Consider the following 23,900-nt stretch of genomic DNA (forward strand, 5'->3'; position numbering starts at 1 on the left):
CTCAACAATACGTTTGCGCTTGTTTTCCACGGACTATCCACGTTTCGCGCTTTGCTTATATCACGCTAATGAATAATGGCTTTCAGACTTCGCTCGAGACGTCTTTTGTTTCGGTATGTAGCACAATTGCACTTACATCATCCTCGAACAGTACCAGATGATGTAATCTTGATCGCTCACACTCTCCACCATGTCCAAAGGATTTTCGCGTAATCATACGGCAAAGACATCCATGTAGGCATAGTGCTTCATGGACGAAACTTCAGTCACTGCATAGATGCGCGTAGCGTGGATCGGCAAAGAGATGTGCATACCTTATCAAAGTACACGTGCCCAATAGTCTTCCTGTTCGTACGTGTACTGAGTCACAAGTGCGTCGCCTCTACTTCCAAAGACCTGCCCGCCAATGAATTGTAGCAAGCAGAGCCGCTTGCCTCTCGAAGACGCCCATGTCATCCTCCTATTCAGGCAGCAGGTCACTTACCCACGTCAATGTGCGGGTGCAATCGCTTTCCTCCAGCTATCAGTCAGCATGTGATAGAGACATTAACGGTATTGGAGAGTAATCTTTCCAACGTATTCAGCCGTATATGGTTACATTCAGCCGTACGTCCCGCTTCCTAGGCTCCCGCTTTAAATGGCTTACCGCGGCTATGATAGGTCAAATTTCGCGAGCCTCATCCCGTAAAAACAACTTTTAAACGACGGAAAGAAAGAATGCACATCTCCGTCCTATATTATTGGTGGGACGGCTGCTTCGCTGTGCCGTCGCGGCACGAACAGTCCGCCCACGTTCTTCGCTTCATTCGTCCGCCATATCGGACCACGCAAGAACCTGATCGTAATACGTGCCCACCCAAGGATATCAGGCCAAGGTACATTCCCCTGCTCAAAACAAGGCATGTGGCACATTCCTGTCCACGTCGAGCGGGGCCATAGGGCGATGATCACCGGCACGACCGCGCGCGCGGAGCTGAATGATGCGCATATGCCGTATGGCATTGGTCACGCGTGCGCATATGTATTGTGGTGGTAGGTTCCATACCACAAGTAGAAAGACCTCCTACGATAAGTGGATCGGACTGCCCTTCCCAGCCCTATAAGGCGGACGCACTGTTATTGGTCGCAGCGCCAAATACGTCCTGCATCACTGGTGAACATGTAAGACGGGAGCTAGATGGTCTTGCATGCCGTGGTGGGTCGAAGTGGGGTCGACGGGCCGTTGGAACTCCATCGATGTGGCAGCGACGACGCCGTGCCACCTTCTCCTATATCTCGACCGCTTCGCTGGAGCAATGAGCAAACCAGGAGTCGAATAAGTTCTATGAAGGTGGAAATCGTATCCCACTGCCAACAGTTTCCGGGTGTCACTCCGACGGCTCATCTCAGATACGATATCAATAAACACTGCTGGTGAGGTTTAGCATCTCCTTCCAAAACAAGCATGTTGCGCGGCTAGCAATGATCGGTAACGGCTGTCGTGCATCCGCCGGGTTCGTGTGACCGGCAATTATTTTTCTATCGGGCCGAAAGAAAGACATTGGCCGTTCCCTCGGGCTGCGACGCGCTGATTCTGACCAGCCAGGCTTCGCTCACATGTAAGCGGGCGTCCTGCTGATCGCCGTCAACGTGGGACATGTGGAGCTGAGCCCGACTGAGTGGTCACACGGTGTAGGCTGAGTGTAAGCTCGCATGAATCTTGCTACCATTGGCGCAGTTGCCCGCTTGCCTTCTTCAGCTGCTGATCATCGCATTCAAGCTGCGGTTTCAAGAGGTCTCGGATCGAGCGGCATGGCATGTCTGAGAACCGATATATGCATTAAGATAACGGGAAGAGGAGACAAAATGACCAGCTACCGCCCAGTAAGAAAAGCCGGCAAACTTTGCCTGAAGTGATGTCCGGAAATGAAGAGATGTACTCCTGTAATCATACGCCCGTGAACTATACAGTATTGGAAAAGCATCCGGTAACGGGTATTTGCAAGAAGGACGGAAATAATCACCGAAAAGTGATACGGATGACTCTCGGCACGAGAGGAACGGGACGCTGTCATGCCACTGACTGCTTTCTTGTACGAGCTCCGGAGTGATGCATCGCGATCGTGGGAGTGCTTTTACTGCGCAGTTTCTTGACCGAGGAAAGCCACTCCTTAAGCCGATTGCCAGAACTTCTCCGTTGTGTAAGGGGTGGCCGAGAATCAGGCCTGTTCAAAGCATCGGTAAATTGGAGATTGCCCATGTCGTTGGGTGTCGACAGCGCTACGGTGTGTACCCATGGATTTGCCGAAGTAAGCTGCGCAGTAGTATTGGATCTTGATTGAACGCATGCACCACTTGCGGGATCGGAGTTTGCATTGAATGGCGTAGGTACCAAGAAATCTTCCTCTTGTGTCGGGCCATGACAATCGCCAACTACTGAAGCATCCGTCTTCGTTCCGATATTGTTTGACACTTGCGAGGAGACTCGTGTCTTGACCTCCTGGTTATACCTAGCGCAGCTGATGTGATGCTCAATGTTCGTACTCTGAACACTGTCCTTTCGTTGGGCGGCATCGCCATATTCCACCGGACAGGAACATGCGACTTCGACTGGGATAACATCTCCTGGATCACGGTCCTCGGCTTTGGAAGGTTCCTCAACCACGCCAAGTCTATCTGAGGGCGTCTTCGGACTGTCGTCATCAAAATCTGATGATTGTGACAGCTGCGAGAACGATGTCGATGAGTCGTCGTCACCACTCTCTTGAGTCCTGTGCCGTTGCTGAACCTCCGGACTGGGAGCTGGTTGGGCGATAGAGTGTGACACATCGTCGAGAGGATGTTGCATTGACGGAAAGACAATTGTATTCGGCGTAGCATTCAGATCGGGAAGTGACCCGGGATTACACTCCATCTCGTTAACGGAAGCTGTCTTGCAGTCTTCCGCAGTTTCGCTCTCGACGAGGCTATCGTGACTCCAGAATTGTGTTGCTCGAAGCGCCCAATCACCTTCAGTGGGACTTGCTATCCCGTAGTGTGCAAGGGTGTTTAGATACAGGCGCTTTTGCACAGCATCTTCCTTGAGGTGCGTCAGGGACCATGCTCGAATCTTCTCTCTTACAGAGGCATTGTTTCGCATGGATGCAGCGGCGCTTTCAGTTTGAGTTCGTCTCATTGCAGTCGAATCTTCGGGTACATTTCTGTATGGATTCGCCGGATCAGAGACTCGTCTCGCCAAACGTGACGCAGCCAGCACCGGAAATATCTCTTCAGCTTTGTATTGCTCCGCTTTGGCTCTCCGGGTGGAGAGTTCGTATACCATGTCCCCAAACTCGCTTGCAGAGGTTGTGAGATTACTATCAGGAAGCCCATCTCCTTCCGGGAAGAACACATCATCTCCCTCATCCCAAGTAATAGTACTGGCATGTGTCTGCCGCACCTTGTCAAATTCCTTCTTCAAAGTCTCGACCCCTGCCATCATAGCAGCATATTCTCGATCAACTTGAACGAGCGGAGGCTGGGCTGCAACAGGAGAAGTAGCGAATGCCAAAGGTGGTGGCGAACGAGCAAATTGCGGAGGTGGTGGCGGTGGTAGCCTCAAGACTTGACTGGGAGACAACGATCCTGTAGGGCAAGGTGGTATATGATAGAGTGGTAGATGGTGTGAGGTTTCAAGACTTCTGCTGTGTGGAGAAGCGAGCTGTTCGCTGTCTGGCTCTGAGAAAATGCTGTTGATATCGAACTGGTAGAATTGGGTCTCGTGGGCGACGAATGTCCATTCCGCGCCAGTGAGATCGCTTTCGGCTCGAAGGTAGTCGTCCTCCATCTCACCCAGATCATCTCGTGTTTCTCTGACGTCGTTGTAGGCGGCCAAGAGCGCTCTCGAAAGCTCTCCAGGGTAATTGTTGACAAACTCACTCAGCTGTCTCATAAACTTGGCTTCTGCATTGCCAGCATCTATCCGCTTTTGTTGAACCTTGCGGCCAGTTGCTCTCACTCTTTCCCGCTCGATCAACAAGTCCTCTCTATTGGCTGAAAGCTTTGCCTGGGAATCGGATAGGGTGTTCAGGCGTTGTCGATTGAGAACACTTAGCAGACCGAGCTGCGTAGCTGATTGTTCCCCATATCTGATTAGACTTTGCATCTCCATGACGTCTCGGAGATTGAGTCATGGGGATGCAGACACAGAATTTGCTGGGGACAAGACTTTGGGCAATTTCTGCTCCCTTGCATAACGCAGCGGTAGCTTCTTTTCGGTGGACAAGGACAGCCCTTAGGGCTTTCAGCGTGGACATCAGCAAAGAGCATCCACTCTGACAGTACGTGTTGGCATACGTGGTCTTTGTCTGGCGTAGTGCAGTAGTTAAGGGGTTTCCCAGGTTAGATGTCAGCCGTCAAGGCTTGCGCACGGAAGAAGCTGAAGCGGTCCGGTCACTTCTCATATGCGCTGAGATGAAAGAACCATTGAGCAAACAGATCGGAAGCCATGCGCATGTGCGCATCCGACTTGCTTGTCGCACGGATGAAGTGTCGGGTATCAGGCTGACACTAACTGTTTTGATTGGTACCGACCGGGTCGCCGCTTCGCTCGTTTCAATACACGTAACCGCCCTAATGTCGGAACCAGCCGTATAATCCGGGAAACGAGTGAACACTCTCCACGCATATGCGTAATGCGTGAGGAGATGAAACGCATATGCAGACGAGTCTGGAGGTGGAGACAGCGATCGCTCTCTCCCGTTGCGCACCACGCCCTCTCCATATTCTTTGGCTACAACAGCAGAGCCGCATCGCTCAACACTTTCCAGCTCTTATAAAGTGACGCTAGACTACCGATCATGATGTTGGATTGTTACTCACGCCACCGCATCAATCGAGCCTGTAAAACTGATCGGCGTATTGCCAAAAGCACAGGGCGCGCCGTCGATATTGTAAGAGAGAACTCTTTTGACGCCAGCATCAGTGTCCAGTGACATTGTGCGACATGTCGAACGGCAACTGGGTATGGGACCAGCGATACCAGGATTACTACTGCATCACGTTGGATGCGTACCGTAAGTATTGCCACGTTCTATCAAGCTGAAACTCACCGCAGTCCACTGATCTAAACAGAACGTCCGGTATATCACTGGTCTAAACAGCAGGCCCAAGCGGACATCGCCGAACCCCTTCCAAGGCAGGACTCGGGCAGTCAACAGAACAATGGCGCAAACGTGGCCCAGATGCCCGAGCCTGGTATGTCATTGTCCCAAACCTTGTGGCAGGCGTTTCGCCTAACCTGTATTTCGTAGCTCCGCAGGATGCTCGTGCACTGAGAGGCTTCATCCAGGGGACGCCACAGACCGGCTGGTATGATCTTCTGGACCAGAGTAAGTAGGTCCTAGGGCGCTCAGCTTCTCGACTGATTTGTGGCACACAGGCTACCGAATGAGGACTGGCTCTGAAGCTCACACTTTCTTCGTAGTCGGAAAGGTTTTCGCAATGTTGTACACTGAGGCTGCAGGAGGAACTGCCCCTGCGTACCCAAGCGACGATGCATACACTATCGTTCGGTTCAATGAAGTGGTATACACAAACATCCGTCGGTTCGTGGTAGTTGCGGTTCGTCATGGCTTCGTAAAAGCCTGGTGAGGACTGTCTCAAGACCAGATATGTTGCACCAGCTAACATAAGCCAGTGGAATTGGTACATATTCCGGGCGTGGAGCCCTTAAAGACGGTTGCAGGCCATCCGAACATGCCATCGTCTACCTCCCCGGGACAGATCCAAACTCCTGCTATATCCCAGGAGAGTACGAAAACGGAATGGAGAAGGAAGCCATTCAAATCGAGCCGGTCACATCCTCCATCTATCTGACAAGCAATTCCCGTATACGATTCGGGAAAACATACCCTATTGAGAAGAATGTCAAAGTGAAAGATATCGGCCAGGTCCATCCTGGGCATGTAGGCAAGCTTCTCCAATATTGGAAGGACGAAGATCAAGACCAAGGCTAAGGCTGGGGTCCTCATCATCCAGAGTGTCGCATGGTGATGTACATTGCCACGCTCGGCCAGGAATTTTGCGCATACGACTTGCGAGCTCGACTCGGATGTCCAGCGGCCCCCATTCCTTATTTCATCAGTCCTGTCTTCCTCTCATCGAAATACGTATTTTGTCCCACTCTTCATTGCTTTTTATGTTGATGAGTCTTGACGGCCGATTGAACGATTGCGAGCTCCGATGGCTGGGACCGAAAGGGAAGGTGATCGCGGTGCGGTCGTACTGTTGTTACGTTTTCTTCCCTATCACATACGTTATATATGACCAAATTGAGACTTTCTCTTCCATAGCATACGGTGCGCAGCGTGGTGCGACTTGAACTCGCCCTATGATCGTGCCGCGAGAAGGATCGCACGATCGAAAACCCCATACAGGCGTCAGTGCAATAGGCTGTGTATGACGGCGGCCGTTGTGCGAAGGGGTGCGGACGGACGAAACGCATGCTGAAGATCTCCAGTCTGTTTTGTTCGCGCTTGTTCCAATATCAATGCTTGCGTGTCCTCATCCGCAACGCTGCTTCACTGGACATTAGCCTACGCTCCTACATTCCAAGGCATGCAGGCGCAATCCGTGGACGTGTCGCGTGCGTCAAACGCGACCATAAGACGATATCGCGTGGTATAGAGGCTCCTCGTGTAGCTAGATCGGCATCATCGAGGGCCGATTCCTAATCGATCCAGTGGCTCGTTAGGATGAGTGGTTATCATTTTGGTAACGTGTGCAAGGGGCTGGTCAGTACTGCGTGCGTGTGCAAAGTTGCGAAGGTGTGGTGGGATTAACCAGGAGCGGGAGGCGACATCGGGAGCTTGGGCGCAAACCTGCAGGGCCGGGGCCGGCACAGCACTCCGGGGAGCCACTATCTTCTCCCGCCGGCGCTGAGGATCGAGCTGAACATGAATATCGCAACGAATGTGGCATATAATCGAATGATGTGGTCACGCCTTCGGGCCCGCCTTTGTCCCCATACTACTGCCCTGGGAACTGATCATGCCAAGACCCTGTCAAGCTACAGCGGTAGCCATCTGCCCACACGTGCGCAGCTTGATAGACACCCGCCTCGAATACATCAGGCTCGGACCCGCCCATACCGCCAACTCTCCGCATACGTTTCGACCGAACACTGCCCGTTGTAGCCAAAAGGCTCTCAGATAGCTGTACTCCATCTCACATTAGTAGCTGCGCAGCGGCGGCCAAGCCCATCACGACATTCTGGCCCGGCGAACAATGAAAGGTGCCGGCCTATGTAGGGGAAAGTTATTTGATCTGCTCATATACGGAGTGCAACATCTGCAATAGTCGGAAAGGCAGCAGAACGCGACCCACATTCTCTCGCCCCGGGAACGCCCACATGAAAGTCCGACTCAATACTTCGGCCGTTAGTTTCGTGAACTCGTAAGGGCAGCCAGAATTCTCGCTGATCGAATTGGGTCAGGCCATTCATCCGCATACCACCAGGAGGCAATTACACACGCTGAGAAGAAAGCCCGCCCGATGACCAGTTGTTCGAAGAGAAGGCGGTTGAAGATGAAGGAGTATACGCAAGGGGCGGCGTATGGTTTTCCTGCTGCCAGTAGCTGAGCAGTGCGCTGATCTGGTCTTCGCGAACTCGGCCAATGTCTTTGACTGCGACGTTCATCTCGATTGGATACACTTTGCCGAATCGGATGCGAGACTCCTTCCTGATACTCACACTTGGTTCCGCTGGCACAACCTCGATTGGCTCTTTAGTCATGCCACTTTCATATTCGCCAGGAATGTAGCATGACGCAGGATCAGTCCCAGATAAGTACACCATTGTGTGTTCGGCTGGGTTGCAACCTTCCTTGAGAGTTCCACGACCAGAATAGGTGCCGATACCACTGAGACAGATTAACACTTTGTCGCGGCTTTTGATAGCTGCGCTGAAGCTTACCAAGCGTTCACGAAGCCCCGTCTTACATCCACGACGACAAAGGGGCGGATATTTGTGTATGCGCTTTGCCCAAATCGTACCACTGTGTATGCTTCGTCGTTGGAGATCGATACAGAATCGTCGCTTGCTGTCTCGGTGTATAGCATGGCAAAAACCTTTCCTACCTTGAAAAACTCTCGCGCTTCGTGACTAGTCCGCATTCGATAAGCTGGCTTGGTGTTAGAGAAAACCTGCGAATGTCTTGATGTACTAACAAGTGTCTAGGCGATCGTACCACCCAGTCTGTGGCGTGCCCGATATGAACCCTTGTAGCGTACGAACGTCTTGGGGAGCTAAAAAGACTCGATCAGTACTGTCGTTGCAGTAAGATGGCTATCTTGTCATACCTGGCTCAGGCATTTGCGGCTCAATTGCTGAATCGGTTCTAGAACGAATGTCTGATGCGGAAGATTCGGCTTTTCTGCCCCAGTGGTAAATAGGGCGTTCTATAACAGTCAGCGTTCGGGTAAAACAGAAGACGTTCCCTAACTGACGGTACTGATCGTATGTGACATAGTAGTAATCCTGGTGTTCGGGGCTCCACGTCCACCCTTGGTTGTTGTTTATCCTGTCGGGCTTTGATACTGAAGATGCGCGTAGATCAATGGAGCGACAATCCGAGCAAGAGAAGCCGATATTGTGACAGATAGCGTCAAAAACTTGATCAGAGGTAGGACGACTCAACGAATCTCTTGCGGTCATATCTATGACGTGACACACAAGGAATGCCAGTTTGGAAGGGATATCGGCAGTTAGAAGTAGATCATGAAGAGAGTCCATGATTCCTGAGTAGCAGGCCTCTTCCGAGCCTTCAGGTTCTGATAAACGGCTTAGCCGTATCAACATCTCAATGAACACGCAGCCCAGAGAGAAAATGTCTGCAGCAAAATTTCTCTTCTCAAACTCAAGTACTTCTGGCGCGCAGTACTTTCGAGTCACGGAATCGGGTGCCCCTTCTGTGGTACAATGGCCATCTTTGTTCGTATCTTTTGAGGCGCCAAAATCAGTATATATCACAATACCCTGATGGATCAAGATGTTGCGTGGCTTGATATCTTTGTGACGTATCCCGCTCTTGTGCATGTATACCAGGCCACTTGACAAGCATCCAAACGCCTGTTCGAGAACTCTGGTCATCGCTTCAAGATTGGTGGATGAGTTCGCGGGTTTTTCGACCAGGTCGGCAAATCTGTCTAGGTAGTCATGCAGATCTCCTTCGTCTGCAGCAGGTTGCAAAAGTAGTCCGCCAGAGCCCGGCGTCGTAAACGAAGCGAATAATCGAATGACGTGAGTATGAGTTCTAAGACTGCGGATGATAGCAGCCTCATTATGGTATCGCTCCTCAGCCTGTTCCCTGCCTTTGCCCTTACGAGGAAAGTTGATAACCTTCTTTGCGAACAGTTCTTTTGTTTGCTTGTGCTCCACCCTTTGCACCACACCGCTATGGCCAAACCCAAGCACTTTTTGGCACTCAATCGGCAAGTACTTCTCGTCCTCGATCTTGTAGTCACCGTCTTGTTCAATAACGACTTCGTCGCTCAGCGACAGGATACCAACCGAAACTGGAACCTCGCTTGCGGCAGCGCTGGAAACCGTATCTGCTTCCATGATGAACGAAGGCGTGATAATATGGAATTGTGGCGAAAGGACGACAGCAATACCGGCTAGGCCGCTACCATCTTCCTATCAGTAATGTGAAATATTATGCCCGGTGGCGGATGTACCTACATGGCTTGCTCAGGAGCACGGCTGAGTGCCCGCGAGTGACTCTCGTCGGCCAAGCTAACAGTCTGCAACCCGCTTACCGCTCGTTACATGCGGTGTTCGAGGTCGCGCATGTTTACGGTTATGTTGTTCGAACGGCCGTCGGTTGTGAGTGCGAAGAGATTGGATTTTGTCGGGGTGAGCTGACAGCGATGCGGGCAAAAAACCGGTGAGCCTGCAGTGCATAGTGTGGCGTTGTCTGGAGCTCACGTGTTCGGTGCCCGATACCTACCCAGGTAGATATCCAGGCGAGGTTCTGTATCGTAGAGCAATGGAGTCAGCCATGGGAAAGGGCGTGAGGATGCGCAAGAAAAGTGTAAACCCAAAATGATGCAGAGAGAAAACTGTAGACATGGTCGTCGTGGCGGATCGTGATATACTATGAAGATACCGGCTGAGCTGGCACGGCCACTAGGATGCCAAATCTTTCTTCCAGGTTTCTGCCGATATTTGTTGGACTATTTCCTTCCTTTACCCCTCGCATTGAATGTCTTCAAAGGATCGACCTTGCCATTCCTTCGTACCACTTTCCTGCCCTTGCCCTTGGTATATTGCTTCTTCGCCCTTGGTATGTTCAGACCCACGAAGCCAACATCCTGCGGCTTCTTCCCTCCTGGTAGGAGGTAATCGGGGATATGTCGCAAGTGGGGTTGTATCCTCGCGGGATGGTTGAGAGTCTGGTCGTGGCGGAGATGCGCGAGCGCTTCAGGGTTCTCTTCAAACTGTTACAATGTTAGGATGAGCCAGCAGTGAATGATGCAGATGGACTTACGTATCGGGACAACTTCTGCGACTTGGCCAGCTCCATGTGGATTTCCTTGATACGGGCCTCACGAATGGCGATCCTAGTCACCGACTTCAGGGCATCTGCGAACCGGTATCGAAATGGCTCTAATCGTTTCATGTCGAATTGGTAATCCTCCAGCTTTTGGCCCTCTTCTTGGTGCTGCTCTACCTTCTTCAGAACCTCCTCATCATGTTCGCATCCAGCAAATGTAGTCGGCTTGTGCTTGCGGTATTTCTCCTTCGGGATGATGAACGAAATGGCCGTGCCAGACTTGCCGGCTCGTGCTGTTCGTCCAATTCGATGGAAGTATGATTTGTAGTTCCCGGGGAAGTCGAAGTTGATTATACAGCTGACGTTCAGGAAGTCGATGCCGCGAGAGACGCCGGAGTCGGTCTCCTTGTCCTTCTTCGCTTTCTTCTTTGGTCGCGACTCGTCTTGCACGCCAACGACGTCGGTTTCGTCCGAAGCAATGAGAATCTTATAGAGGTCTTTGTTGAACTCCTCCACAATGTGTGTTCGGGACGCCAGCGGCAGTTCGGAGTTGAGTACGATCGCCTTGATGCCGAATTGCTCGAGGAAGAGTTTGACGCGGTATGATCGGTCGACGTCGCCAACAAACACGATACTGGAGGTATAAAGTCAGTGTATGTCTTAAATGTAGTTCATGCAGGCGCATCTTACCTCTTCCCGTGTACCAGATTGAGTTTCATCATGGCGAAAAGCAGCAGAAACTTATCGTCCTCCGCCACCTTCAGAACGTATTGCTTGACCTTCTGTGAGTCCTTGTCGAGGTCCTGAAGCTTCAGCACAACTGGGTCCGTACAGAGCAGGCTGCCGAGTGACTCAACATCAGTTGAGAGGGTGGCTGAAAGGACGATCTTCTGGACTCCAACAGGAATCTCCCGGGCGATGTTCTCCATGTCGTCTGCGAACCCGTAACCGTTGATCAGGTCACCCTCGTCTACGACAAGCGTCTTGATGTCGCTGACTGCCATGGCAGAGCTGTTGATGTTTGCCCATGCCCTCGCTGGTGTTGCGACAACGATCTCTGGTTTGTCCGCGAGTGCTGCCTTGATGACGACATCTGATTCTTTGCCAGCGATGTTGCGGACCCGGATCGATTGCCCGCAGTGTTGTGAGAGCGATTTCGCGACTGATGCGATCTGTGAGCAGAGTTCCTTAGTGGGCGCCAGGATGAGCGATTGGCCTTTCTGTTGCAGCGTCTTATGGAGGATGGGGAGAAGATAGGCTCCCGTCTTTCCGGTACCTGTCCCCGAACGCGCAAGGACGTCGCGTCCCTCCAGTATCAATGGTATGCCTTGGGACTGTACTGCCGTTGGTGATGCCCATTTCAGGTCGCGGATCGCTCTTAGCAGACGGGGCTCGAGTTGAAGTTCGGCGAATGAGGCGACTATAGGGACTGGCTCAGCGGCAGGTTTTGACTTAGAGGTCTTCTTCTTCTTTGGTGTGGAAGCGGGTGCAGTCGCAGTCGCGGCTGTGCTGGATGTCGCGGGCTCGGGGGAGCTGCGGGGCTCAGATTGCGACTCATCGCTCGATGTCACCTCTGGCACGTCGTGTTCGTTGAGTTTGCGCTTCGCCATCGTGCCGGAATTTGATTGGAATCTACGAAATGTGGTCGCGTCGTTGTTCGTCGAGGTTTGCGCTGCCTGCATCTACCAGTTCTGAACTTTTTTGGCGCTACTGCCGGGCGGCCTTGGCGCGACCCACAGCGGAGGAGCGACTGCTGAACGCTGATGCCCTGCGTCGGTCGCGACTTCCATACACGCGACTGGGACTGAGCGGCAGACACGCGACACCGCAACGAACTGCAGGATCGAATATTCACACACTTTACGCCGTCATTACACAGAACTACATATGTCTTCTCGTTGATCATCGACTATATGGATGCGCCTGTTGGAAGCCCAGACACAGAGCATCAGCAGGCATCCGTTGCAGCAAGGGCATTCGAGTACGACCTCGCCAGCTCGACTTTATGAACCTCAACCTCCGATCCCGACCAAGCCCTGATTCGTCTTGCAATAGTCGTCGCATGTAGCCTAAAGTTCTTCGTTAGTAGGTGCCAGCAAGGAGCACCCGAATACTTACCCTAGGCATGCCTCTTCTGCCACCATCCTGCACCATCTTCTCCAACGCTGCAACATACTTGGTGATCTCCTCGTTTCCTAGCTTCTTCAACGCCCGCAAAACAGCATCGATCGTTTCCTGATCAGGTCCTTGATCACTCGTACTCATCAGGTCGATACCCGGGGGCGTTTGGGTGAATTCCACTGCTGTCGAATAGCTCGCGTAGTATGGGACTCTATTAGCGTCGCAGCCCCAAACCAAGATGCTGTATTGGCACGTAGCTCCGACCAAGATCCCAGTCCCTGCAAAGTCCAGCACTGCTGGCAAGTAGGGATGCGGTGTATCGACGCCATATGTTGTAATAATTGTGTCGTTGCCTGGAAATTGGAATGAGAAGAGATCGTTCACAAGTCCAGTGGGCTCAGAGGGATCGATCGGTGTCGGGTCGTATTGCACGTTCCGCATCGCAGCATACTGAGGGTTTGACGCAAGAATCATTGACCATGGTTTGAAGTAAAAACCGTCAGGTGGTGGTCGCCATGATCTGCCGTGATGGGCATGGTTGGTGGTATTGAACGTTGGAGGTATGCGAACCTGCACGCCTTCCGCACTCACCTTGCGCGGACATCCGTCTGTGGTGGTGTGCGCGATGGCACCGAGTGCAACCACGAGGAGTATCAAGATGGAAAGCATGATGCTGGTGGAAGTGTGTAAACCAAGAAAACGTGCTTAAGTCTTCAGAATATATGCATTTGACATCCGAAGCTCCCGCTGACTGTCTACCTGATTAGGAAAGAGGCCGGGGTAGTTCCTCGTGGTCGTCGTACGGAGCCGAATGGACACGCTAACCGAGCCGTGAGTCTGGTCACTCGCTCCTCACCACGCACAACAAGTACGAGATATTACTTGCTCTGTATTCGAAGACTCCTAATGTGCGCTGAAAAGTCTTCCTTGGTAATCCTGTTGCAAAGATATGTCGACAGCTACCAGCACTAATGCGAAGAGAAGCCTTACCTATATTTTCAACGCTCGTTTCCTGGGCAAAAGGCCTTTCCAAGTGCGACAGCCTCGTGCAACCGTGAGTAAGCCCAGTGAAGCACCAATAACGACTTGCTTCTCTATAGCGCGACGCCAACATAAACTCCTTGTACATTGAACAACGAACCGTCTCGTAGGTTTCTCAAAACGTTCGTCGCAGTCGCGGGGTGCAATGTTCCGATAGAATATCCTCCGTATCATATCGTTCCGCTGCTTTGGATCAGCAATTCTAACCACTCCTATACTATACACCTAAAGATGGGCTTTCCACTTCTGCTCGCTCACAGGTACCATCTAATCTTCTAGTGAGAGCTAGAGTAGATCCATACTGTCCTCACGAAATTGTTGGTGTTGAGCAGTAGAACATGGCGGCAGAGGATGGCGGAAAGGGGGCCCGTGGAAGCCGGACTCAAAGCTTTGATCGCGCGAACGTGCGCGGACAACCAGAATGCAGTTGCAGAACACTCTCGAGAGAAATAAGCACGTATGTGTCGAAGGTATCGAGTAACGACAACATTGCGAAGATGCAGGTCGATCATTACCCGTGGAGAAAGCCGGGCCACAGGGGGTCGTTTCCTGCAAGCCGACTTCGGACTCCACCGCCAGCGCGTGCTCATTGGCTACCATACCATCGCTTATCTTCACTCTCCCGTTTACCTCATCGAAACCACCAACCCCAACCTGCCTCCAACATGCCCACCATCTCCACGCCCAGACCTCGTTCAGTCTGTCCAAGCAAAAAGTCACAGATCTCAGCCACTCAGGGCTCAGCATGAAAATTTCCGCTGAGCCATTCGGTCCTGCCCGCCACTACGAGGCAAGCGCGATGCACCTCCGTTGCAAGGCCGTTCGTTATCAGCATAGGCGAGCGATCATGCAACGCCCAGTCGGCTAAGAGCTGAAAGTGCCCTACAACAAGACCTCATTGCTAATATAAGCTTCAAAATTGCGTAGAAGACGAGAGGTTTCTAGTCTTGGCCGTCGTTGCACGTTACCTAGTCTTGACATGCGCCTATCTTCAACCAATCATGTGCCGGCCCGATTGCCAATCGACACGATGGTTGTGTGCGGTTGAAAGGCTCGAGATAGCAGTCTTGGGACCGAGCTGAAGCCGGGAAACGGTAATCGTGGGGATGCATTGGGGTATAGATACCTCGTCTGCCCCGCTGGGTTGGTTCGACAGCCTACGCTTTGAAGCTTGACGTTGAAACAAGCTACATCTCTCGACATGGCTGGCGGTGGTACTCCTGTTGGCCCTTCTGCTTCTCCCCTTGGCCAGGGTTGGGGCTATGGCATCGTGCTTGGTGTTGGCTTTCTCTTCGCCCTTGGCATGGTATGTGTACATGAATACTACAAGCGCAACAATCTGACAACCTAAAGGTCTTCACTACTTGGGTCCTCAAGCGCTACAACAATGAGGTGCAAACTTCGGAGATGTTCTCAACTGCCGGTCGTACTGTCAAGTCTGGTTTGGTAGCTTCAGCAGTAGTGTCTTCGTGGACTTGGGCAGCTACCCTGTTGCAGAGTTCTTCGGTCGCGTTCCGCTACGGTAGGTTCCGACGTTACATCACATGAGAATTAGAGATCTGATCGTCGTTAGGTGTTTCTGGACCTCTCTGGTATGCCGCTGGTGCTACCGTACAGATCCTGCTCTTTGCTACCGTTGCGATCGAACTCAAGAGGCGAGCTCCTAACGCTCATGTGAGTAAAACATGTTCATTTATATCGTGAAGCTAGAACTGACCACTTCATAGACGTTCCTCGAAGCTGTGCGTGCTCGCTATGGAAAGGCTACGCATTTTGTCTACATCACCTTCGGCCTCTTCACCAACATACTCGTTACAGCCATGTTGTTGACTGGCGGATCTGCCGTCATCAGCTCTCTAACCGGTGTACCTACAGCCGCAGCCTGTTTCCTACTTCCTCTGGGTGTCGTAGTCTACACCATGTTTGGTGGAATCAAGGCTACGTTTCTCACGGATTACGTTCACACCGTTATCCTCCTCATCATCCTCCTTACTTTCGCATTCACGACTTATGCTACTGGTGACCGGCTCGGCTCTCCCAAAGCAGTGTACGATCGTCTGCAGGAGCTTTCGGCAACCACCCCCGTTCCCGGCAACGCTGGCGGAAGCTATCTTACGATGAGAAGCAAAGATGGCGCCATCTTCTTCGTCATCAACATTATTGGAAACTTCGGAACTGTCTTCATGGACAATGGATGTGAGTGTTCTTCTGCATGAAATGGTATCAGAAACTGACAATAGTCAGACTACAATAAGGCCATTGCCGCATCCCCAGTTCATGCTCTTCCTGGATACATCATCGGAGGTCTTTCATGGTTCGCTATCCCGGTAAGTTCTCCATTCATGCGCATCTTGAATCACTCCTGATCTCGTTGTCAGTGGCTTTGCGCAACCACTATGGGCCTCGCCGCTCTGGCCCTGCAGAGCACGGAATACTTCCCTACCTACCCCAATGGCATGGATGAAGCCTCAATCAGCGCGGGCCTCACTCTTCCGTATGCTGCTGTGGCGCTCCTCGGGTCTGGTGGTGCAGTGGCTACTCTACTAGTCGTGTTCATGGCCGTCACTTCAGCTTTCTCGGCGCAGCTCATTGCCGTCTCCAGCATCTTGACATACGACATCTACGCGACCTACATCAACCCCAGCGCGAGTGGCCGACGTCTCGTCTACACTTCACACGTCTGCGTATGTGGATTTGGGCTTGTCATGGCTGCATTCTCAACCGGCCTCTGGTATGCAGGTATCAGCATGGGTTGGCTTTACGTCTTCATGGGCGTAATCATCTCGTCTGCGGTTCTTCCAGCAACCCTCACGTTGATGTGGAAGGGTCAGAATAAATGGGCGGCAACTTTGTCGCCAGTGTTGGGTCTTTGCTGCAGCATCACCGCCTGGCTCGTCACCACCTCCAAGCTGAACGACGGTGTGATCACTGTCGCTACTTCTGGCGCCAACAACCCAATGTTGGCTGGTAATGTTGTCGCACTGCTTTCGCCCGTCATCTTCATCCCGGTCCTGACCCTGATCTTCGGAGTTGACAACTACGACTGGGTGTCAATGAAGAACATTCGCCTTGTCGACGATTCGGATGTTACAGCAGCTGCGCACATGGATATCGAAGCCGTGCACGGCCGCCATGCTGCCCTCTCCCCAGAAGCCGAAGCTGCCGAACAAGCCAAGCTGTTCCGCGCCTCCAAGATTGCAAAGATCACCACCGCGACGCTGACGCTCGTTCTCCTCGTACTTTGGCCAATGCCCCTCTACGGTTCCGGCTACATCTTCAGTCAGTCGTTCTTCTCGGGATGGGTCATCGTTGGCATCATCTGGCTGATGTGCAGTACTATGGCTGTTGGTGTATATCCTCTGTGGGAAGGCCGTGAGAGTTTAGCCAGGAACTTCGGTGGTATGTGGCGCGACATCACTGGCAAGGGCCGTCGTCGCGGGGATCATGTTGAGGTGGTGGAAGGTGAGAAGACAGCTGCGTCAGGAACGCAAACACCCAAGGAGGCTGATGCGAAGGCGTTGGAAGAGAAATCGTAGATGAAGTTGGCAGACACACACACACATACGGTGGAGCCTTCATTAGACTGTCCTATACCTCGCGCAAGAATGGAAGATTCTCTGGAGAGCACAGATTTCCCGTGTAATGCTGATTAGTAGCAGCTGTTCCAGGCCGCAACAGGCAAGCGTCCCGCTCGGTGCTTCCAAGCCCTCGGCCACCTCCTGAACTCTTGCACATCACCGCGAGCATCGACCCAGTTGCTGGTACCTCGTGATATTGATTACAACTCTGTCTAACGCTCTCAAGACGCGTTCGGTGCTTCTTCGCCCAACGTATTGGCGGTTGACCACGTTTTGCAAGGAGCCTCACCCGTGTCACCACAAACGCCTTCCCAAATCCAGGATGCACGCGCGGGCAAACACCGCCCCAAGAACGCGCTACTAGACAACGAAGAAGCGCGATTGCAGGAAGTTCCGGAACAATGTTCTTGTCGATCAAATTGTCCGGGGTTGCTCCAGGTACCCCGCGACCCCAGTGCTTACCCGGTAATAACTTCGGGGCATCTCCGCCGAGAGGCACGTTAGCTTTCTTCGAGCGACGAACATGCTTGCAGCGGTATATAATGACCAGAGCTACTATGGCTTCAAGCTTATCCTCGCCAAGTACCCTCGCGCATTGCTGTAATCATCATGAGCGCCCTCAAGTTCCTCGGCCTTGCTGCGCTTGCTGCAGCGGCTCCAGTGGAGGAGCGCGCAAAGAAGCCTAAGAGCTTCTTGAAAGAGCTTGGAAACTCGACTTGGATTATCGGCAATGAGATCTGGAATGTCACGCAAAATCGCCAGTATGCCGACAAGTTGTGGTACAAGGGCAAGGACCGCGTTGGAGATGCTGTTGGGCACTATGTTAGTTACAGTATGTGTGAAAAGGTGCTGTGGCAACGGAGTCACAACACAGCTAACAAGATGTAGACGGCGCGGCATCTGATTTGAACTGGACATCCGCCGCGATTGTGGACTCGGATACCGATTACATCAACGTCAAATTTACGGCGAAGGAGGGCGACTTTCATTGGGTGATCTATGATGACCTTCCAGGCGCGTACCAGTACTTTGTCAACCACGACTTGCCTACGCTGGGCGAGTTCCGTACTTTGTGGCGTCTCGACAACACCTCGTTTCCACGTGGTCACAACAACGTCAAAGATGGTGTGCTTCCCGCATTAGAAGAATACCGTCAAGCTACCAACGTCCAGGATGAAACCTGGCAAAAGGCTGACGGGTCATTCTTGACAAAGTATGACTGGAGTGGGTTTGTTCGAGACCAAGAATACTACGGTGTTTATGGGGACGAAGTGGGGAGTTGGTACCTCAATCCTGGGAAGGACTACTACAACGGCGATCATCTCAAGCAGGAGCTCATGGTATGTTCGATCCGGTCGCGTCGCTGGTATGCGGTTTGATACTAACCTCTCAAAGGTCCATCGCGAGTCCCAGACGGGCGATGCAGTCCAGCTGAACATGATTCACGGCACACATTACCAGGCCATTGCGCGCGATTCGTTTGCTGATGGCAAAATCTGGGGACCGTGGCTCTGGTACCTCAACGACGGTAGCAAAGACGATGCCGCAGCCCGCTGGGAGAAGGAGGAAGCGGCCTGGCCGTATAAGTGGTTTGACAACAAGCCCTACCAGTCTCGTGGCAAGATGCAAGGCAAGCTCCTCTTGAGCGATGGACGCCCAGCTGCTGGCGCCGCCGTCTTCCTTGGAGACAACCGCAACACCACAGTGTCCACGCTCGACCAAGGCCAGAACTACTACTACACCACATACGCCGATGAGGACGGCAAGTTCGATATCCACGACATCCGTACCGGCACCTACGCGCTCTATGCCTGGGGCAGCGGCGGCGCAATCGGCGATGTCACAACAAACTTTACCCAGAACGACGTCGTGATCCGCGAGGGAAAGAACACGAACCTCAAAGAGATGACATGGAAGGTCACCGACAGCGCGAAGCGCATCTTCCAAATCGGCGACTTCGACCGCACAAGCGATGGCTTCAAGCTCGCCGACCCAGCCCACCCATTCGAACACGCCCGCATCTCCAAGTGCCCGGCAAACCTGACCTACACTGTCGGTACCAGCTCGCCTCTTGACTGGTGTTTCGGACAATCCGCTCTCGGTACCTGGTCTGTTCTCTTCCCTTCCAAGAGCACCTCCGCCGCTAAGTTGACGGTCTCGCTGGCGGGCTTCTCTCAGGGCTCGAGCTGCGATATCTTGCTCAACGACGTCAAGGTGGGCAACATCACCAGCGCCAGTCTGTTGAACAGCCAAGATACGTATCGTGGTGCGACACGGGCGGGCGAGTGGAGGTTGCTTGAGATTCCGATCGCGGAAGGCGCGTTGAAGGGGGAAGGAAGCAATCGACTGGACATCAAGGTCACGAGGACGACGCAGTGGAGAGGGTGGCTTTGGGATAGCTTGGTCTTGGATGAGATGTAGACAACATAGTAATGTCATTTGATGTGCGCAACATGTCCCTAGAATTACATGCGCGACGTGCAGTTGCCGGATAGGTGGCTCGATGAGGTTAGCGTCACCCTGGATGTAAACGTCATTTTGCCCAGCTCACTCAGGAGGTATCGCAACCCCGTCTCGCCGACCCGCTGCCCTGTGCCAGCAGCAACGCACTTCTGGGCTTCGCGTTCGAGCCTTGAGCCTTATCGCGAGTGAATCTGAGTCTGCGTATCAAGTGGAGGGTAAGCAAGAGTCGGTGGTTTGCGAGTGTTCGTCTTGAGTAATCGGCAGCAACGCAGTCCTGGAAGCCGCTATCGAATTCCGGGTTCAGTATCGCGACATGATGGTTCTAATGTATACATTCAGCACTGAAACATAAGCGATTCCGCGCATTGCCTCCGAGCCATTCCAACCCGCCCGCACGTTAAGATGCAGCTTCCGCATTCAGCGCGAGACGAGACCAAGCTGCATTCTGAGTTAAGTCGCATATCCTTCTTACTTACTCTGATCGTCTTTCCCTTCTCCTTCCTCGAGACCCGCCATAAAGGCGGATGACTCAATGAAAAAGATACTGCGAGTTGAATCGCAGTATGGACGTGCCCGATGAAGACGACTTGCGTCGCATAGCTTGCCACTTGATCTTGGAAGTGCGAGCACTCTCGACACTTGCCCAAGGTGAGATGTTGAGATCTCGTCCGGCCCTCGAAACATCCGAGAAGATGCTTCGCGGTCAGGACTTTTCTACGCTCGGTGAAGACGATACCAAAGGGGTGCTAAGGTGGGAAGGGGTACGTACCTGATGTTCATCCTCCGGGCCCTACGAGTAATAGTCCTGAGTCTGGGTATGTATCTCTACGCGAGTCGAGACCTTGGCAGAGAACCGACCTCTTCGGGTATTGGGTCTGCACTGGACTAACATCGTGCAAAAGACCGACCTCAGGACAATGGCGGTGTTGCTGTCACTACGTTGGCCTGCACAACGATAGCACAAACATCCACCAAGTTTACCTATGGTGACATAGGATTTTCCACCGGCGGAGGCGTACGACCACCGATGGTTGGCGGTCTTGGAGAGTCCAAAAAGTGGCACATGGGCCCCTCTCCAAGTGCCGTGGTTCGAGAAACAGAAGAACAGCTTAGGCTTTTTACGACCGCAGCTGATCTCTTGTCTCTTTGTCGTCGATATGGGAGCCAGCTACCTGCATGTCATGTATCGTGGGTCATATGACCTATCAGAAGACTTCCGGAAGTCTTCTTATCGCAGATATCTTCCGCACACGTTTCCCTGAGAAGGGTAACACTGGCGGTGGGTACACGTGGGATGGAATCGAACCACCATTGTTGTGACCTGGAACAGGACCACGAAGAAGGCAGCCGCGGTTGCTGATCCTGTCTATCCAACTATTGTACCTGACATACGAGCAGTGACTGTCCATAACTGAACCTGACGACAGACCCACTATCTGCCAGAGCGTCTCACCTCAGTGGTGGTAAGCCGTCGGAGCCAGCGGTAGTGAACTTGCGAACCTACTATAGCCCCAATCTATGCGGTCAAAGAGGCCATCACTCTCTTTGACTTAGCATAGACCCTGCCGAACCCGAATCCATAAAGGCTAAGGGCCAGCCAACTGTAGCATAAACCACAGCCTATAAGACTACAGCCGTTGTTGGGGTCCAGCAAACCTGTCGGGTTCACTCAGCCGCGTTCGTCTGTCGACTTGTACTCTCGGTTCCGTGAAAGTTGTGCGCATGCGAGTGCGCCAGAACCCGGCGATCTGTAAGTATCAAGTCAGCTGGATATCACAGGGTTGACGCGACATCTCCAGAACTTACCTTCATAAAGAAGATCGAAGGTTGAGAGTTACAGTCGATCAGCGGCAGCGGCCGGCGCAGGCTAGAACGCCGAAGGTTGCGAGTCGCACGCATCCTGCGGATGTGAGTGCGACTGAAGAGGAAGAAAGGTAAACAAAGTGGAAGGTGTTATACGAAAGGACGTGGAGGGGCGCTAGACTGGCGCTTGGACCAGCCGAAGCTCTGATTACGGTCGCAAAAGATAGTGAATGGTGAATTTGCGTGGTTACACAGCCCAAGCCTTCCCCGCATGGTTTAGGCTACAGGCTCACGCTCAGGGAACCATGGTGTGTCAAGCAGGATGCAAGAGGAACTAGAATGGGGGGGGTGGGGAGGGTCGAACGTATCGGACCAAGACGTGTATAAGCGCCCCATCGTGAATCTGAACGTCGATAGACTATAGGCAGTTACATGGGTTTGGGCCGACTCCAGACCTTCATTTCGATACCACTACGCCACTGCAAACGCGATAGGCTCCCGTTACAGCACCGCAAAGAGCACTGTCCTCGTCCCACAACTATTCTTTAGCGCCTCCTCCGATTGATACCACACGATCGTTCTACCATTGCTTCTCTCCAATCGTACCCAATTTCCAATACCCAACTCTTCCTCGTAAGTCTTTTTGTAACCACGAAGTGAAGCGATGAACCTGACATACATATAGAAGTGAACGCAATGTCCTCATCTGGATATGACCTAGGACCTGCGGTGAATGGTGGTCAAGGTGATGAAACCTCCAACCTGGGGGATACCACGGCAACCGTGATGGCTCGTCTCGATGTCGCCCTCAAGGACATGCCGGGAGTCACGACTCTAGACAAGTTGAACACTCTTATGAGCAAGGTCGCTGCCGCCAAGGAACTGCTGGGGGGCTTGGAGCCAGACGTACTACTTCAAGCTCGCAGCAAGGTCGATGAACCCGACCGCGAGTTGTCCATGAGCCCGGCCCTGGTAAAGGCTTACGAGCAGATCTCCAAGACCACACATGGTACGTTGACCAGATCGAAGAAGATACAAACTCTAATGTCAACAGCAGACGCACCCGAGGATGAGTTCGAGGCTGCGGTGTGGGCTGCGTTTGAGACCAGCGAGGAATCTGAGATATCCCAAGAGGGTACACATCCACAAGAGCCACGTCTTCAAGACACCCATCGTATCTTGCAGCCGCCACGAGTCCGGTATGTTATCCTGTCAGTAGCCTGGTGGAACAAAGTAGCCATTAACGTCAGTACAGACCTCACGAGAACACCGGCCGCCAGTCCAACCCCGCAGAGCAGGAAGCTACCTCGCAAACCCCTACTCCTGAGTCCATTCCTCGTCCCAAGCAGATACCAAGATGGAAAACAAGGTGCACAAAGGAAGAGAGGCACAACCTTGATCCCGCTAGTAATCTCCCTTGTCCTCGCAAAGCGTGTAACTTCCTCCACGACGACCAACATGCGTACATGGTCGAGGGCCTGTATCAAAAGGACGTGAGCACCGGAAAGATCCAAGCATGGGGTCTGAAGCCCTATACCAGCCGCGCCGGGCACAACATGGGCTTAGAGAAGGTGGGCAAGAACGACCAGAACTTCGATGCATTCTTCAAGAAGTTGAAGAATAAGGACAAGGCAACCGAGACGAAAGCCAAGGAAGAATACGCCCAAAAGAAGAAGAAAACGTCTACTCTGGAGGTCAAGGCTGCTCCTGATGCTGCACACAAGTCCACCAAGGCTGCCACGGACGCTGAGGCTACTGCGAAGGCACCGCCCAAGAAGCGTAAGGTCGCGGCTACCACAGGAGCAAAGGGAACTGCGGAGCAACCAGCGAAGAAGAGCAAGGGTGGCGAGGCTGACCGCTAGATGTGTCTATGGCGCTCTTCTGGAGTATGTCTGGTCGCCTGCCCTGCAAGGACCTAACGATTTTCATGACCTGGGTATCGAGATTTAGTACATCACAGGAGCCAAGATGAGGGATATCAGTATGAGTAACTCAATAAATTCCTGTATGTCCATACTCCCAGCGCAATGCAAATGTCTTTCCAGTCCCTACCATACCATGCCATGCCATACCTAACCTGATGCACCACCCTAGCCGCTATGGGAACGAACAAAGGTCCAACCGGAACCAAAAGTAAAGGGCTAAATTATGGATACATAGAAGAGAGATCAAAGGAATGTATTTGGACTCGCAAGGCGCAATCCACCTCCAAGCTAAAACCAGAAAAGCGCTGAAAGTCGCTGGGGACGGAGGCTGGGTCCTCCAAAAGCTGGGCAATGCAGAAGAAGAAAACGTCATGATACAAACACCATCGCTGAAGCGCAAGGTCAAGGAAGGGCGCTCAAAATCACTCGCTGTGAGAGCATGCGAACAGCCGGTT

The 23,900-nt window shown here is 52.6% G+C and overlaps 7 protein-coding genes across 7 annotated transcripts; 3 read left to right on the top strand and 4 right to left on the bottom strand.

Annotated features, from left to right (window-relative positions):
• Positions 1–2,050: 2,050 nt before the first annotated feature.
• Positions 2,051–4,129, bottom strand: J4E87_000987 (uncharacterized protein; the record flags this gene model as incomplete). The annotated part of the gene is made up of 1 exon (XM_049372637.1): positions 2,051–4,129. One exon carries the CDS (start codon positions 4,127–4,129, stop codon positions 2,051–2,053), a length of 2,079 nt encoding a protein of 692 aa, XP_049237295.1.
• A 3,354-nt stretch (positions 4,130–7,483) lies between these two features.
• On the bottom strand, positions 7,484–9,580 carry J4E87_000988 (uncharacterized protein; the record flags this gene model as incomplete). Its single annotated transcript, XM_049372638.1, has 2 exons — positions 7,484–7,928; positions 9,087–9,580. The coding sequence occupies 2 exons, from the start codon at positions 9,578–9,580 to the stop codon at positions 7,484–7,486; spliced, it is 939 nt and encodes a 312-aa protein (XP_049237296.1).
• A 614-nt stretch (positions 9,581–10,194) lies between these two features.
• Positions 10,195–12,124, bottom strand: DBP9 (ATP-dependent DNA/RNA helicase; the record flags this gene model as incomplete). Its single annotated transcript, XM_049372639.1, has 3 exons — positions 10,195–10,458; positions 10,509–11,148; positions 11,205–12,124. 3 exons carry the CDS (start codon positions 12,122–12,124, stop codon positions 10,195–10,197), a joined length of 1,824 nt encoding a protein of 607 aa, XP_049237297.1.
• A 402-nt stretch (positions 12,125–12,526) lies between these two features.
• On the bottom strand, positions 12,527–13,304 carry J4E87_000990 (uncharacterized protein; the record flags this gene model as incomplete). The annotated part of the gene is made up of 2 exons (XM_049372640.1): positions 12,527–12,583; positions 12,633–13,304. 2 exons carry the CDS (start codon positions 13,302–13,304, stop codon positions 12,527–12,529), a joined length of 729 nt encoding a protein of 242 aa, XP_049237298.1.
• A 1,573-nt stretch (positions 13,305–14,877) lies between these two features.
• Positions 14,878–17,212, top strand: J4E87_000991 (uncharacterized protein; the record flags this gene model as incomplete). The annotated part of the gene is made up of 6 exons (XM_049372641.1): positions 14,878–14,982; positions 15,030–15,198; positions 15,250–15,350; positions 15,404–15,872; positions 15,921–16,003; positions 16,055–17,212. The coding sequence occupies 6 exons, from the start codon at positions 14,878–14,880 to the stop codon at positions 17,210–17,212; spliced, it is 2,085 nt and encodes a 694-aa protein (XP_049237299.1).
• A 651-nt stretch (positions 17,213–17,863) lies between these two features.
• Positions 17,864–19,675, top strand: J4E87_000992 (uncharacterized protein; the record flags this gene model as incomplete). The annotated part of the gene is made up of 3 exons (XM_049372642.1): positions 17,864–18,086; positions 18,143–18,594; positions 18,650–19,675. The coding sequence occupies 3 exons, from the start codon at positions 17,864–17,866 to the stop codon at positions 19,673–19,675; spliced, it is 1,701 nt and encodes a 566-aa protein (XP_049237300.1).
• Positions 19,676–22,216: 2,541 nt separating this feature from the next.
• Positions 22,217–23,382, top strand: J4E87_000993 (uncharacterized protein; the record flags this gene model as incomplete). The annotated part of the gene is made up of 3 exons (XM_049372643.1): positions 22,217–22,529; positions 22,575–22,719; positions 22,776–23,382. The coding sequence occupies 3 exons, from the start codon at positions 22,217–22,219 to the stop codon at positions 23,380–23,382; spliced, it is 1,065 nt and encodes a 354-aa protein (XP_049237301.1).
• Between the last annotated feature and the right edge of the window lie 518 nt (positions 23,383–23,900).

The sequence above is a fragment of the Alternaria ethzedia genome (genome assembly GCF_023757985.1).
Source record: "Alternaria ethzedia strain BMP 0044 chromosome Unknown scaffold_2, whole genome shotgun sequence".
NCBI lineage: Eukaryota > Fungi > Ascomycota > Dothideomycetes > Pleosporales > Pleosporaceae > Alternaria > Alternaria ethzedia.